This window comes from Mirounga angustirostris, unplaced genomic scaffold, assembly GCF_029215605.1.
Source record: "Mirounga angustirostris isolate CCGP_5_RB_7025 unplaced genomic scaffold, mMirAng1.0.hap1 SCAF_11, whole genome shotgun sequence".
Classification (NCBI taxonomy): Eukaryota; Metazoa; Chordata; class Mammalia; order Carnivora; family Phocidae; genus Mirounga; species Mirounga angustirostris.
The window spans coordinates 87,236,673-87,253,362 of NW_026991719.1; the positions used below are offsets into that span (position 1 = coordinate 87,236,673).

At 52.6% G+C, this 16,690-nt stretch overlaps 1 protein-coding gene across 3 annotated transcripts in view; it reads left to right on the plus strand.

Moving 5' to 3' along the window:
- The window catches only part of FRMPD3 (FERM and PDZ domain containing 3), a 125,665-nt gene that overhangs the window by 54,349 nt on the left and 54,626 nt on the right, over positions 1-16,690 (plus strand). The window contains exons 1-2 of one of the 3 annotated variants that reach the window (XM_045881182.3): positions 11,719-11,866; positions 14,991-15,093. The exons of 1 other annotated variant lie outside the window; for it this stretch is intronic. In XM_045881182.3, coding sequence (XP_045737138.3) covers positions 11,719-11,866; positions 14,991-15,093 — 251 coding nt within the window. Of the gene's footprint in view, positions 1-11,718; positions 11,867-14,990; positions 15,094-16,690 lie in introns of those variants that run through there. One more of the 3 variants, XM_064574452.1, reaches the window with a different exon arrangement.

Below are 16,690 nucleotides of genomic sequence, written 5' to 3' on the forward strand. Positions count from 1 at the left end.
CTAGATCTTTGGCTACTGGAAGGAGCTACTTGTTGGGATGTTCCCAGCAGCTCCTGCCCACACCTGCTCCCCCTATCCAGCCTCCAAGCCTTGTTTACAGTTCAGCCCATGGCCGACTAGAGGCTAGGATCCAAGAGGAGTGAGAGATCTGGGTGGCCAGGGACCATCCCCTGGCCTAGCATTCTGTGCCAGAGCACTGCAGCTCAGCCTGGCCTCGGAGAGATGTGTTCACCAAGGGGAAGAGTTCAGGCCTGCTGCTCCCTTCCCTGCCAACTCCTCTTTTCCCACCATGACCATTCCCTCCCACCTTCCGGAATTCTCTCCCCTTCCGATTTTCTCCTCTCGAGCTCATTCTCTTTGACAAGAAAAAAGACAGCTTCCGGTGGCCGGGGCAGGATGGTGTCCTAGGTGTCTTCTTCAAGCTGTTTCGGAGGTGCCCCCTTGCTCACCACGTCCCCATCTTACAGATGAGGAGGACCGTCAATGGTGTCCGTATGGCATAATCACAGTGCCCTTCTCCAAAGAGCTTGATCACCCCAAGTCCCATAGCAGAAGGCTCTCATTGCCAGCCTGGTGGCCCTTTCACAGCTGCGGGAGGCTGAGGGAGGAGCTGGGGGTGGCCCACGGGCATTGAGAGAGCAACCTCCAAAGAGCTAATGCAAACTGGAGTTGGTGGCCATGGGTTCTCTGGTGGGCTTGCCTTCCTCAATCCTGTCCTTTCTCCTTTTACTGTCTCGGAGGCCGTCCTCTTGTCTCATTTCTCCACTTCTGTGTTTTTCTCTGCCTCTTGTCATGCCCCCTCCCCCCCACCCCAGCTTTGCCTGGCCCCCTTTCCTGCCCAGCTGTCTTCCCCTCCATTCCTCGTCCTCTCCCCCTCTGGCTCAATCTCTGCCTCTGCCTCCCTCAGCAGTACTCAGTGTGGTATGTGGAGAGTGGGGTCTGGGGTCCCCAGGGCTCGCCCGAGGGACACGACAACTCCTTTCAGCTCCTGCGAGGATTCCATTGCTCCGGTCCCCCCTCCCCGCCGTCTCTGCCAGGGACAGGTGAGTGGGGGCTAAAATGCAAGGACCTCCCCACTAACTCTGCCACAGCTCAGTGGCAGCAGCTTTAGACCTTGTGGCCCACGGCGCCATATGGCATCAGCCTCACATCTGGCACGGGCCTCACATCTGTCACTGGGCTGGCAGCCCCAGCAGGGAGGGTTTAGGAGCGGGTCTGGGCCTATTAGACAACATGTCTGAAGTCTACAGGATGTGTAGCCCCTGAGGGGAGAAGTAGGGAGGAGGGGGCGCTGCTTCCCAGAGGGTCCCCTGCAGTGTCCTCTGAGAAGCATCAAGGGGTCAGGCTTTTGTGAGGTGACTCCGGGCTCCCAGGCGTTTGTGGAAGGACAAACAGCCTTTGTCTCTCTACCTGCCCCCTCATGAGCTGCTAGAATGGGTGACAGGTGTTCTCCATTCCAGCTCACTGGGGAAAAGCAACTGTTTAGACAACCAGAAAATGAATCCAGACACCAGCAGGTTTTCCAGAAGATGCCTCTCCAGGCTCAGCTGAGGAGGAAGTTTCAGGGCCATGAAGACCTGGAGGAAAAGAGCGAAGGAGGCAGCCCTTGGAAAAATAACTAGATCTCCTACCCCGAGACTGCCAGAAGTGACAAGGGCTATCCAAAGTCATCCTTCCCACCCCCTGGACCTCTGGCCATTCTGAAAGAAGAGTTGTTTGCCCTTGAATGAAACATTCCCCTTCCCTGAGAAGGAATAACTGTTAGATTTCCCACCCTCATGCCCCTAAAAGGACTGGAGCCATGCCAGCTTCCATCTCTTCTTAGATCGTAGCCCTCCCGGACTTTTCCTTTCATTCTGTTCCCTCCCTGTCTTTGTCTTTGGCCAGAGACGTTAAGGAGTTTCTCCCGCCGGCCAGACTCCCCATTCAGAAACCGTTCTTCCACAGACTGAGACAGAACTGGCCAGAGGATCGTGATCTGTACGCCTCAAAATCACTCCTACCCGTGCATCCATCGATCCATTAAGAGAATATTTATTAATCACCTACTAGGTGCCAGGTACCATACTAGGTGGTGGAGACACGATGTTGAACAAAAGAAACCTAGTCAATAGTCTTTATAGACAAATAATCACATAAATGAATATAGATCGTGATGAGTCTCCTGAAGGAAATGAACAGGCTGTAGCAATGGGGAGAGCCAAGCCAGAGTTCTCAGGGAAGACCTCTGTGAGGAGGTGACATTTGAGTGGAGACCTGAAGGGTGGAAGATCAGCCATGTGGAGAATGGGGAAAGAGGTTTCCAGAGGAAAAAGGAATACCAAGCAGGAAGGCCTTAAGGTGGCAAAGAACTTGATGTGTTCAGAAACTGAGAAAAGGCCAGTGGGGCCAGACTGTACCAGGCAAGAGTAGGACTAGCCCGAGAGGGGTCTGGCAAGGAGAGCAGGAGGAGGAGACCACACAGGGCCTCTCATAGGCCAGGAGAGAAGAATCTGGATGTTACTGGCTTGTAGCGGGAGAGGTCTGTGGGGTTTTAAGCCAGGGAGCAACAGGATCTGATTTGGACTTGGCATTATCTCCATGGGGAGACCAAGAAGGAGGCTGCTGTCAGAATCCAGGGGAGAGATGATGGTTGCTTGAACGGGGTGATAGCCATAGAGATGGCGAGAGTTGGGCAGATTGTGAAGGAAAAGCTGCCAAGACTTACTGAGGGATTCACTGTTGGGGGCAGGGGAAGGGGTGGTGACGGAAAAGGAGAGACAGGACTCCAGAATAACTCTGTGGTTTCTGGCTTGAGTAATTAAAGAGATGATGGTGCCATGTACTGAGATGAGGAAGGCTGAGCAAGGCCTAGGCTGGAGAGGGAAAAAAAAATCAAGAGTTCAGTTTGGGACATGCTAAGTTTGAGATCCCTGTGAGTCGCCAAAGCAGAGATGTCAGAATAGATCGTTGGAATATAAGAGTTTGGGAGCTTACAAAGGAGGTGGTGGTAGAAGGCCAATGTGGGATTGTGTGCATATAGGTTGTACTTAAAGCCAGGGGACTGGTGAGATCACCTGAAAAGAGAGCAGAGGAGGGAAGGCCTGGGACTGAGTTGGGAAGCACGGCAATATCTAGTGATTAAGTAGCAGGGGAGAAGCCCACAACAGAGACAAAGAAAAAAGCAGGCAGAGAGGTCCTTGGAGACTCAGGAGATCGTCACAGAAGTCAAGAGAGGAGAGCACCTCAAGGGACCGGCCAACTCTGCCCAAAGCCAGGGAGAAGTTGAGTAAGATGAGAACTGAGAGATGACCTTGAAGGCTATTGGTGACCCTAACAAGGGCAACTCTGTGGAGTAATGGATGTGGAAGTCAGATTATAGTGGATCGAGAGGCAAGTGGGAGATGACGAAGTAGAGATAATACGTGTAGCAAAGTCTTGAGCAGTTTTGCTGTGAAGGGGAGCAGGACAAAGGGACAGTGTAAGGGGACCATGGAGTGGAGGGAGGTGGTTTCTGTTTATTTTCTTAAGAACGGGTGATTTCCATCAGCAGGCTAGCATGATTCCAGAGAGGCAGAAAGCTTGATGATTTAGGGAAGAGAGTGAATGCCCAAAGGAGCAAAATCCTTGAGAAGATGAGATGAGGATGGCACCAGAGCATAAATGGAGAGACCTGCCATTGGCAGAAGAAAAGAAACATTCTCCATTTCACTGGGGGGGGGGGGAGGAATCATGGGTATGGATGTAGGCGGGGTGGAGTATAGATGTGGTGTTGGTAAGATGAAGCGGGGAGCTCTCATTTGATGGTTCGTGTTTTCTCAATCACATACGGGGTAAGGTCATCAGCTGAGGCTTGTCAGGGCCAATGGGCAAGTGCAGAAGATCGAGGAGAGAGGAGGAGCTTTGATATAGTCATCTTAGAGAATGAGAAAGTGGTGGCCAGACAGCATTGAGAGCCCACACCAAGTTGGAGACGGTGAATATCAAGTGAAAGCCTTGGACCCAGTTGTGTGGTTTTCCTCCAGCTGCCTTCAGCTACTTGGATGCAGGCATGGGGAATGCATATGGTTGAGTTCGTCAAGGAATGAGGTTTTGCAAGGCAAGAGTAGCCAAGGGAGAAGGAAGGAAGGGAGTTGAAGGTGGGTGCAAGAGAATAATCATAAGGGTAGACCAGAAGCTCTAATTTGAACATGAAGGGAAATGAAGATAAAAAGGAGCTTGGGGGACAGTAGGAAAGTAAATAACTAGGAGAAAGGTTCGGGGAAGGCTCTCGGAGGAGGTGACATTTAAGTGGAGACCTGAAGGATGACACAGTCAACCTGCCAATGCAAAGACGCGAGGAAGAGATTTCCAGGAAAAAGGGAGTACAAAGTGGGAAGTGAATCAGTGATCACGATGCTTCTGAGTGTGCCTGCAGTGGGAGTCCTGTGGAGGGAAACTGGCAGGATGAACAGGGTAGCAGTGAATGGGATGTTGGCGAGGGAGACAGGGGAGGTGGTGCACCCCAATTCTAGGTGTGACGATGGAGTGAGTGACTGAGTGGAGGAAGCAATTGTTGGAGGCCTCCCCATCACCATGTGCATGCTCAACTCACCAACGATGATATCAAGAATTGGAGTGGGCACACCCGCTAGGACAGCTATCATCAAAAAAACAGAATAGCACCAAGTGTTGGCAGGGGTGTGGAGAAATCAGAACCTGTTTGCATTGTGGCTAAGAGTATAAAATGGCACAGCCGCCCTAGAAAATTATAGAACAATTCCTTAAAGAATTCGACCTAGAATTGCCATCTGATCCAGCAATGCCACTTGTGGGTATCTACCCTGAAAGACATGAAGGCAGGGACTCAAACAGATACTTGCACACTCATGTTCATAGCAGCTTTATCCACAAGAACCAAAAGGTGGGAGCAACCCAAGTGTCCGTTGACACACGAATAAAATGTGGCACGTATATACAAATGGAATATTATTTATTTTTTTAAGATTTTATTTATTTATTTGAGAGAGAGAGAGAGAGAGCACAAGTGAGGGGGGCAGGGACTGAGGGAGAGGGACAAGCAGACTCCATACTGAGCAGAGAGCCTGACACGGGACTCCATCCCAGGACCCTGGGATCATGACCTGAGCCAAAGGCAGACGCTCAACCGACTGAGCCACCCAGGCGCCCCACAAATGGGATATTATTGAAACTTTAAGAGGAAGGGAATTCCGACCCATGCTACGACACAGATGACATTATGCTAGGTGAAATAAGCCAGTTAGAAAGGGACAAATGTCATATGCGTCCACTTATATGAGGTTCCTAGAATAGGCAAATTCATAGATGCAGAAAGTAGAATGGTAGTTGCTGGGGGCTGGGGGAGGGGAGAGGGGAACGGGGAGTTGGGGTTTCATAGGTCCAGAGTGTCAGTCTGGCATGATGAGAAGGTTCTGGAGACGGGTGGTGGTGATGGTTGCCCAACAATTTGATAAACTCAATGCCACTGAACTGTGTACCCTGAAAAAATGAGTAAAATGGTACCTTTCATGTTAATGTTATATTTTACCATGATAAAATAAAAAGGATTGGAGTCGATGGGAAGATCACATGTGACCAGGAACTGATGTCCTCGGTGAATGTGGGGGCTGCCCAGGAAGCTGTAGAGAGCAGTGAGGAGGGAAACGGGGTGGTAGAGGTGGGCGGCAGGTGTGGTCCTCAAAGGATCAGGATTTCTGGCAAAAGGAAAGAAGAGTACTGGCCTGGAGGAGGCATTGGCAAGCAAGGAGGACACCTACCCCCATGTGCGGTTCCTGAAAGTCTTGAGATTTGAGTGTGAGAAAAAAAAAAAAAAAACAAACCCAACCCAGCTTCCATTTGAGAGGCCTGGTGGGTCAGTGATGTTTATTCCTCAAGGAACAAATGAGACCTTCGTTGGGAAAGAAGAGTGAAGGGCACTTTCAGAGACGAAATTGGCTACGTAGGAGAATTTGCTGTTGACCAAGAGTTCCAGAGGGCACAATGGAAGGGTTGGAAGGGAAGAGAAGAGTGGCATTAGTGCGTGAACAAACCACTGTGGGGACAGGAGAGTGTGGGTGTCTGAGGGACAACCGGAGGCGAACGGACTTCCTTCCGGTGATGACTGAAGTTAACAGGCCCATAGCGAGGCCCCATGAGCCGAGTCCCCCGTATGGGAGGGTGGACTTAGAGGCATGTGGGAAGTCGGTTCTGAGGTCTCCAGCATGTCCCCTCCTTTGGGGTGACTCAAGGGAGGCCGCTGTGACAGCACAGAGGCATGTTTCATTTCACTTGTGGAGGAGGGGTCTGCTGAATCCTTTCATCCGGTCTCCTCGACGTCACCTGCTGGGCATCTGCTGAGGCCACAGGTTCTTGGCAGAAATGGTGTAGGAAAAGGAGTTGCTTGATCTCTCCTCCCATAGCTCAGTTTCCTCATCTGTAAAATGGGTCATTGTGGGGCCGGAGTGAGGCGATATGTGGACAATGTTGTTTTCTGCACTGTCCTCTCTTTCTTCATCCTCCTCGCCTTAATCTCGGATGTCTCAACTCCTCAGACTGTCCTTCTGCTGACCAAACTCTTCAGTGGGGCTAAGTAATGCCCACCCTGTCCAGATGTTCCTCTCCTTTTCCCTAATGCAACCTTACTTGTCCTATTTCATATCCCTCTTGGGATAAATCGGATTCAGCCAGTGAGTCCTTTGTTGGCATGACTTTATGTGTCCTTTTTCCAAGAAAGCATTTGTGTTTTAACGGGGACCTTCAATGCCATAACCCAGTGGAATAAAAGCCCCTCTGTCCTCCCACCTGATTGTGACCTTCCCATTGTCTGAGAATCACGTTCTTTTTACATCCTTGCTTCTCCAAGTGTGGTCTGTGGACCAGCAGCATGGGCCGCACCCTGGAATTTGCTAGAATCTCAGTCAGTACTCCAGACCTGCTGCATCGGAATCATCGTAGCAACACCCCTAGGTGATTCATATGCGTGTGCAAGTCTGAGCAGCACTGCTGGAGAGGAGTAGCTAGCCAAAGCAAGTCCCCTTCACAAGAAGAAGAGTTTATGTCCAAGCTCCTTACAAGAGGGCACCCAGAGCAGCTGCTTCAGAGCCCCAGGGACGGGGCTCCCATCCCCGACACCAGGAATTGATGGCGTCTTCTGGCAGCCCAGCTGCCATGCTGGATCTCTGGAGCTTCTGGAAGAGTCTGGCTCCTGTGATTGGAATCAGAGGGCTAATTGGCCCCACACGGCTCCAAACCCTGCCAGTTGCGAGGGGAGTGACAAGACTCCCCAAGGAGCCAACCAAATGTAAAGAAAAAGGAGCCAAAGGCAAGGAGAGATGGAGAGCCGAAAGCTGATGCCTGGGAATCTAGCTGTGACATTTCTATCTTCCTGCCCAGAAGTGCCCGGGAGAGAGCATTAGCTCCGAAGCAATCCGTCTTCTTCTCAGTTCACCTGTCCCTTAGCCATGTCCTGTCCTAGTATCAGGACGGCCGCGGAGAGCCAGGCCATCTGATAGCTGGATCAGGGACGGAGCTGCCTGGGGAGTGAGGGGACAGCGTCCACTGTGGGGCTGCCCCTTGCAGGCAAGGAGCTGATGGGGGGCGGGCCTGGGCTGCGGGGAAGTGGGTGGAGTTTACCTTGGGCTCCCTCTCCCTGCCCCTCCAGCCACCCCGACTGAGGCTACCAGTAATGTTACCGCCTCTACATCTGTGTGATGCGTTTAACCTTCCAAAGTGCGTCTGTAGCCATGATCTCATTTCATTCTCCCAACAACGCTGAGTGCAGGATCAGAGACAGGTTAATTAGGACGGGGGCCGGCCTTCCAGACTCAGCCAGGACGTGGAGTGCTGCTGGCCTCGGGGCTGGCACAGCACTGCGGTGAGGACTGAACAGCCAGAGGGTCCAGGACCCTGAGTGGCTGTAGGCAGTTGGGGTGGGGGCGCCAGGATGGAGGGCCCCATCCGGGAGAGATTTAGCTCCAGCTGGGCTGCTAATATGCTTAGCCTCCATGGGTCCCTACATCGTCACCTAGCTTGGAGGCTGGGATGGAGGAGGAGAAGTCACCAAGCCTCTTTGGCAGGATAGTTAGAGACTGCGAGGAGATAATGGATGTGAAAGCACCTTTTCCCGGATGAGGTAATGGGTGTAAAAATGAAAAGAAGCACTTGGCTATAAAGTGTCATTATCATTAGGCAGAAAAGACAAGCTAGACTTTTACCCAGGTGACTGACTAGAGGGGGCAAGCCTGGAGCGGGGTAGGGAACAACCTTTGTGGGCCTTGGGTAGGCAGGGGTCAGAACAAAGGCATTGCGTGCATCTGGAAACACAGAACAGGTCCCAGAAATGAAGCTGGGGGGGGGCAGGGAGGACCACAAGCTTCAGCTGCTTCATGATTTTGTTCCGGGTTGCCCTGTTGGAAGGGACCAGAAACCAAACATCTTTCAAAGTGAAATTGCCTTCCCCCCTCCCACCCCCAGGAGGGAAGGCACGTGACCCGTGGACAGCTGAGCTCCTGTCATCCATCACCCGCTTGCTTTCATTGTCACTCCCAAGTCTCCAGGCACTTAGCAAAAATTTCAGAGAGACTGAGCTACGGTCCCTGAAAGGTGCAGACCCAGGAGGGAAGGGCCCACTTCCATTTGCATTGTAAAACGGCCTTCTGGTCTGTTAATGGAGGTGTTTCTTCCCTAAAGGGAGATAACTTGGGAAGGCTCAGGCAGTGGGAGGCAAAGGCTGCTTGCTGATAGGCGGGGGGGAGGGGAGGGGAGGGTCTAGTTGGGGACAGTTAGTCCAGCTCAGTTAGGGACAGCGCAGGGACGCATGTGCTTCAGGCCCAACCTGGAGACATGTCTGCAGCTCTAGGAGAAGTAGTTGGATTCCCTGGGCGAAGATGGGGCTGCCCATGTCTAACACAAGTTAGACCTTAATTATGGACTTTCGATACTATTCTCAGTTACCACTCTAATTCTCCTGTTCCGTGTACACCTCTCTTTCCTCCCCCATGCTAGATTGGAAGCTGTTTGAGGGCAGAGATCTGTAACTTGTGTGTCCCTCGAAGCTCTGAGTAGGCAATCAATAAATACTTGTTGATGGATGACCACGAGTCAAAACAGGAAAGCAAAACACTTGTGTCACAGAAGGCTCTTAGCCTGTTGGTTCCTCTGGCTCCAGGAGCGTTTCTTTGCATCATTATTGGCGATGCCTTCGGCCCAGCGGAGGCTAAAGTGTGCCCAGCTTCAGAAAAAGAAAAAGGCAGCAAAATTGAGCCTGCAGTGGCCAGGGGACCCTGAGCTCAGGACAGCGTTCCAAGTACTGGAACATACGCCTGGGTGTTCCTCTCGAGTGTCCCTGCTCCCCACGCACAGCCCCACGGGCTCTCATCCTCCAGCCTGCACTGGCTGGGGCCCATGTCAGAAATGAGCTGGTGTTACCCCAAGAAGAGGCTCTTTCGGTGCCAATAGGATGGGAGACAGGAAAGCAAGGGGCTCATTTCGGAAGCAGCGCCGGGAGTGAGGCAAGATGGCAGCTGCAGGAAAGACGTTCTCTGGCTCCCTTCGAGGCCAAGCTCCTGCCTGCCACGAGGCGCAGAAATGAGAGAGGTGCCAGCCTGGGGCCACCCTCATCAGGGCCCTGTCCTGGGAGGGTGCCTATCTTAGGACACTGGCCCGCCCCTGTCCAGCTTCTGAGTGACTCCCCATTGAAAAATGACCATTTGTCCTACCAGCGCGGGAGGGCAGGAGCCAGTTTCTGAATTTGCCTTCAGGGGGCCTGACCGCATCCTGGCCAGCCCCCTCTGCCTCCCTAAGGGGCGACAGACACCACCCGCCCCCCAAGCCGGCTTGGTTGGGGGCAGCCGGAGTTGATGTGACCCATTAAGGCAGCCGTGGTCTGTCTTCCTTCCTGAGTCCTTCTATGAGCGAGACAAGCCCCAGACTATGACTTTCTCTTTTGTACAATTACTCTAAATCTCCCGCCACACCCCCCCCCCCGATAAATAGTCCTAAAGTCTAATTATCGAATTTGTGTCCTGATAAACAGCCTAATCTCTTGAAACCGTTTGCAACTGAGGAATGCGGTATCCTGAGCTAGCCAACAATCACTCTCCTGGTGTTAGAACCTCCCACCTCTTTTACGAACCTTATACAAGTTTGATTAATCATCTCCTGCCCCTCTGAATCTTGTTCCCAAGGGCCCTGCCTGGAACCGTAGTTTTCTGGGATACACACACCGAGGCTAGGGAACTCAACCCCATTTGTTAGATCAGAACTTGCGTGGGCCTTGAGCGGTGCCAAGTCCGGGAGCTAAGGCTCTGTGAGCCTCTTGGCTCTGGTGCCCTCTCTTCCACCTCCAGCTGCCCCGCCCCGCCTGTTGGCCATTCATTGCCCTCTTTACCTCCTTCCCTGCCTCTGGCACCGGTGCCCTCCCAAGCCCCACGGTCCCCGTGCCCTCACCCTGGCCCTAGCTGCAGAACCATTCTAAAGTCCTCATGTTAATTTTTCTAAGCTTCAACAACTCCCTCTGTGAGCATCGGGAGAGCTGTCTGCAGTCTCTCCCAGGTACTGGGGCGGCGAGGTCTCGCAGCCCATTGGGGTTCACGTCTGCCGGCAGCCACGAGACACAGCTCCCCTGCTTGCCCATAGGAGCCATTTTCCAGTTGTCCCATTACCTGAAGTAAGTTGGCATTACGTCCGATTGTGTACGGTAGTGGTCCTCCGCATGAGCACATTTGTTTACATCCGCCATCTCATCGTTTTTATATAGAACCTAAGGGAGATCAGAGTTTAAAATCGCACAAGGGGGCGCCTGGGTGGCTCAGTTGGTTGAGCGACTGCCTTCGGCTCAGGTCATGATCCTGGAGTCCCGGGATCGAGTCCCGCATCGGGCTCCCTGCTCGGCGGGGAGTCTGCTTCTCCCTCTGACCCTCCCCCCTCTCCTGCTCTCTGTCTCTCATTCTCTCTCTCTCAAATAAATAAATAAATAAATCTTTAAAAAAAAAAAAAAAAAGAGTCTCTTGGGGCGCCTGGGTGGCTCAGTTGGTTGAGCGACTGCCTTCGGCTCAGGTCATGATCCTGGAGTCCCAGGATCGAGTCCCGCATCGGGCTCCCTGCTCGGCGGGGAGTCTGCTTCTCCCTCTGACCCTCCCCCCTCTCCTGCTCTCTCTCTCTCATTCTCTCTCTCAAATAAATAAATAAAATCTTTAAAAAAAATAGCTCACTGTTTAAAAAATAAATAAATAAATAAAATCGCACAAGGACTTCATGAAGGGCTGTTCTGAAGCACCTTCGCATTCCTTCCCTCACTTGCTTGCCTATGTCCTGCTGCCTTCCCCGAGGTTTTGGTTTCCCCTAGGGAGTCGACAGCCAGTTCAGCGGTTAACCTTCAGAATAACATGCCTGCATTTGGGCTCCTTCTAGAGTCCCAGTATCTTGGAGGAAAGGGCTGACTCTGATGTCAAGTTCTGTGGCAACAGTTGTTTTTGTTTTGTTTTGTTTTGTTTTGTTTTTTCCCGTTGGCTCTGGCCCTGTAGACAGTGGGCTTTTCCTTGCCAGACTCCTCTTTCTCCAAACTGAGCTATGAGGGCCGTTGTTGCCTCTGCTGGTTCTAGAGGACCTGGGAAGCCAAGCGGAGGAGCTCCCGCGTGCCATGGCCAGCACCCTCATCCGTGCCCCCTCCCAGCTGGTTCTGAGGCTTAGTCGCCTTTGCATCTTGTTTTGCTCCCATCTTCCCCTTCCCTCGGTCATGTGATGCAGGAAGAGAGCGCAAATGCTATGGAATGGGAGCAGCTGCCAACAGAGACGTGGCGACAAGTGACCATTCGCCGAGACCCTATATATGGCTTTGGCTTCGTGGCTGGCAATGAGCGGCCCGTGGTGGTGCGATCTGTGAGGCCAGGTAGGTGTTCCTCACAGTGTCCCCCCCCCGGCCCCGGCTCCTTTCCCCCCAGCATCCACCCATCTTCCCAAAGAGCAGGGATCCCCCGTTCACTGTGGTGGCCCCAAGGAATTCATGAAGAGCGGGGTAAAGACTCGCCAGCTAAGGACCGTGCGAGGGAGCTGGGCTTTCAGAGCGATCGACGCAAACCACTGAGGCTTCCTGGGGCCAAGACAGAGGCCGCAGTTGATGGTTTAGCAGAGTCTCGGTCTTAATGAAGGCTCCCTGTGCGTAGAACCTTCATAAAAGAGCCAGACTGCCTTGGATGACAAATGTCTATTCAATTCCATTCAACAAGTATTTATATTTATAGATTGCCTACTCTAAGCACAGCAAGATGGTAGGGAAGGACAAGACGCAGGCCCTGTCCCCAAGCACCTAACCATCAGGCTGTGGAGACTGGTACCCACTCACGAGAAAGGTCACCCACTGACGGCTGGAATCAGGACACGGACCATAGGTGGGAGAGGAGGGGGGGCGGGGAATGAAATTTCCAAATGCCACGGTGGCAGTAACGAGAGCTGCCATTGATTAAGTGCCTACTGTGTGCTTTCCTCATCTTGTTTATTCCTCCCAGCCAAGCCTGCAAGGTGAGTCGTCCTCCCCATTTAACCAGATGAGGAAACTGAGGCATAGAGGAAGAGAAATGACTTGTCCAGGGGCACTCAGGTAGGAGGCAGCAGAGCCAGGATTTGGACCTGGCTGGGTCTGTCTGATGCCGATGCGGGAGAAGTGGGGCTTGAATGGGACCAGGTGGGAGTGGATAAGTGAAAGCCCCCACTTGAACTGTGGAATCCTGCCCTCATGAATGAAATGGGCAATGGTCTAAGCGCCGTTTCGTTCCACATCTGCTAGGCATTGACAGAAAAGATGAACAGAAAGAAGCTTTATTCCTGACTTGCTGGGCCCGAGGCTTTAGATGTTTACAACAGTTTCTCACTCAGTCAAGAGGAGCAGCCCAAGTACAAACTGGTCTGGCAGAAATTTGATGAATTTTGCAATCCTCAAAGGAAAAGAAAAAAAAAGATTTTTGTAAGCTCCCTTTTCAACTAGAGGGCATAAAGAAAAAAACAATCCAGTACAGGAGTTCGTGGCTGACCTCAGGCTCCCGAGTCAGTCATGCAGTCTGGTGGAAGGTTCTTGAGTCCCTGATCAGAAATCAAATCTGTCCTGGGTAAGAGGAATTGGGAAAAACTTAGTAGCAGGCCACCCAGAGCCCCTGCTTTTGGCCTCAAGGGAGACAGGATTTACAGGGCTGAAGGGAGCCTAGACAAGGGGGTCAGCTTTAAGCCATGTGAAAATGAAGAGGCGGAGTTGGAGGAGTGGGGACAAAGGAGAGCCACAGGTGAGAGCCACACAAAAATCATGGGGTTGGCAGGCACAGCCCTATAAAAGACGTAGGCTGATCCAGATCGCTGCTTCTGGCCCAGGAGGCTCTTAAGGGCAGAGGCTTTGGTTCTGTATTTGAGATAAGACAGAAGACAAGAGGCATCCTATGGAGGACCAGTCACGGTAGGGCCAGCCAGCACAGCATTCCGGGAAAGTGGTAGTAGATTGACGCCCACCACTGCCGTCAAGAGTTCGGTTTCACGAAGACCGCTTCCATTAAAAGGAAGGAAGGGAGGAAGGGAGGGAGTGGGGAAGGGGTAGAGTGGCCTCTCTACCAAAAGATTGGCATGTTGGCAGGAGGACATAGAAGGAATGAAATGAGTTGAAGGAATTGCCCCCTTGGAGGATAATAACTACCGTCTAGCGAATTCATACCGACATCAATCAACCGTCTAAAGTGCTGTACACTCATCATCTCCTGTATCCGCCCTGTGTCCTTATGAGGTGGAGGTACTGTGATTTTCCCATTTTCCAAAGGAGCAAAGAGAGACGAGGTCACACAACCAGTGAGTTGCAGATTTGGAATTGGAGTTCAGGTCTGGCTGGCTGCCAAGAGTGGGGCCTCCCCCGCCTCCCCCCCCCCCCCCCCGTTCCCTGCCCCTGAAGTCACTGTGCTATCAGGACACTTGGCCACCAATGCAGGCGGAGTGGTGAGTCTCGCTGGCCGAGCCACGTCGGCCCCCTCAGCACACAGGCCCCACGCTCCAGAACCACCACCAGGCCACGCTCAGGTGACAGAGGTGTTCTGTATGTTCTTGCTTCTGGTGTTGGCATAGCACACTTCTTTGTAGAAAGAGGGAACAGTTGGGATCCAGCCCTTGAAGGCAGGCGCAAACGGGAGTCAAGCCTGGTTTGAGAGTGGGACCTGTCAGTAAACATTTCTTTGGGGCTTGAGTCAGGCCTCATTCTCCCTGAATTCCACTCATTCTCCCTGAATCTCCGAAAAGCTTTTCTCCGATGTCCTGGCTAAACACCAGATTCAGCACACCCTGTGGTGCCCCTCGACCCCCATTCTTTACCCAAACCAGGAAGGTATGGCCCTCAGACAGCCCTGCTTTCTTAACCTCGACAGTGGAGTTGGGAAGGACAGGAAGCAAATTTCCAACTATCCGTGATTTGGGGTCTGTTCTTGTTCCCCTCACCTACTGAAGAGTGGCATCTCTCAGAGATGAGAGAAGATAAACCCTCTGGGTCTTTTAGTCCATCCCCCCGACTTCAGGCAAGTGACTGCCTAAACCATTCCTGACCAGCGAGTAGGAATGTTGCTCAGGTAAGAAGATTCCTTGTCGCTCCTCGCTTCATCTATACCCCCTTCAGTAGTCTGGAAGTCATCCCTCGGGCCTCAGCAGATCCCTCCTGGCGAAAGGGAAACCCGTGTCCCTCTTTAGAACCCAGCCAGGAAAGTACATATTCACCTGGTCTGAGGGCCAGGCCTGGGCTTGGGACTTCTTGCTCCCACACCACTGGCAGCCACAGGAGGTCCGAGCTATCCTCTTTCTTCGATCTTCTGCCCTCTGTCTGGCACAGGCAGCCGTGGCCCAAACAACATCCACCACCAGCCCGCGTGGCCTGCACTCTTTCCTGCGGGCTCTACGGTCCCCACTTCAGCTCCCTCAGGCACTGGTGACTCCTGCCCAGACCTGCGCTTTCCCAGCAGTGGCCCCAAGCCCTCATGCCTCTCTCCTCTCCTCTGCAGGAGGCCCCTCTGAGGACAAGCTCCTGGCTGGTGACCAGATTGTGGCTATTAATGAGGAGGACGTGAGTGAAGCCCCCAGGGAGAGGTTCATAGAACTCATCAGGTAACAGGGGCCTCTTGGGCCTTGGCAGGAGCTGAGCACTGACCCCTCCCCTGCCCTACCAGTGGCATAGGGCTACCATGGTCCTCTCTGGCCCTGAGAGGGAGGCCCTTCAGGCAGAACAGCCCTGGCCAGGGCTCCTGGCTACCCAGGACTTCAGAGGCCAGCCCTGCCAGGGCCCCAGGGTCCCTCACACTCTCTGGCTTAGCCTTCTCTAGTGATGTGAACAGAGAACAGCCTTCTTCAAGAGCTCACCTCACCTTCCTCCCCCTTTCTACTCCCCTCACCAAAGCCCCTTGGTCTTTGACTTACAGTGCAGGGGGACAGACCCAGTGAGCGATGAGAACCAAAGAAGCCATTAAAAGAACACTCTTGAAAAAAAAAAAAAAAACACTCTGAGATAAGCACAGTGTGAGCCAGGTCTTGTTTCCCACGTCTCCATACCCTACTCCACCAAAAAAAAAAAAAAAAAAAAAAAAAACCTGAGGAGAAGAAAATCTGAATCCCTGGCTCATGGGTTGAGGAAGGGAACCTGCCATTGTGGATTCTGGCAAGAGAGAGAAAGAAAGGAGTGTCAGGGGACTCCCACCATCTGTACACGGGAGTAATCATGGTGACTTTTCCCCTCCTCACCCCTACCACACACACACACCACACACACACCTCTTTGCATAGACGTGTTGATAAGGAATAAGAGGATAAAGGTGAAGGCTCTAAATTCCATGGGTTGTCTTCTGCTTTGGTGACCTTGGCTGTCTCCTCCCAAATGGACCTGTGTACTCTCTTGCTCGCTCTCTCTCTCTCCTTGCCTTGTGTGGTCTGCTCTATCTCTGCCTCCATCTCTTCCAGGCCCTCTCTTGGTTTAAAATGTTCTTCATCTCACTCGTCTTTCTCGTTCTCCCAAATCCCACCTGTCCCCAGCGCCCCTCCCTCCTCTTCAAAGGCAGATTTAGCACACTTGGGATGGAACAGCACCCTCTCGCTAGCTCTGGAAGCATTTGGAATGCTCCCTCCCGAAGTCCAGGGCAGGTCTTCCTCGAGATGCTCCCCTCTCCAGCTCACATCTTGAAACGTGTCTGGTCCCTAATGACGTTTAGTTTGTCTCTCCTCCAAGTTCAGTGGTCCATTGCATCCCCCTCCCCCACCCAACTCCACCCTTGACCCTCCACCACCACACCAAAATGAGGTAAGTCCTTTCAACCCCATCGAGGGTGTGTTGGGGTTCTTTCAGCCTGGCCCTCCAGAAGTGTTTGCTCTGCTTCTAGTGAATATCTTTGTACCCTAGAACAGGTAGCCCAGTTTTGTGAGGGAGTCCAGAGCTCCTCCAGGATCAAGACAGAGCTCACTCATTTGATAACCCTGGGGGCCAGCAGATTTTTATTATTTCATTCAATCAATGAATATTTGTTATCGAGTGTCTACTATGCACCAGGCACTCTTCAAGGCACCAAATATGCAACAATGAATGACAGAAATCCCATTGGAGGGGCGCCTGGGTGGCTCAGTTGGTTAAGCGACTGCCTTCGGCTCAGGTCACGATCCTGGAGTCCCGGGATCGAGTCCCGCATCGGGCTCCCTGCTCAGCGGGGAGTCTGCTTCT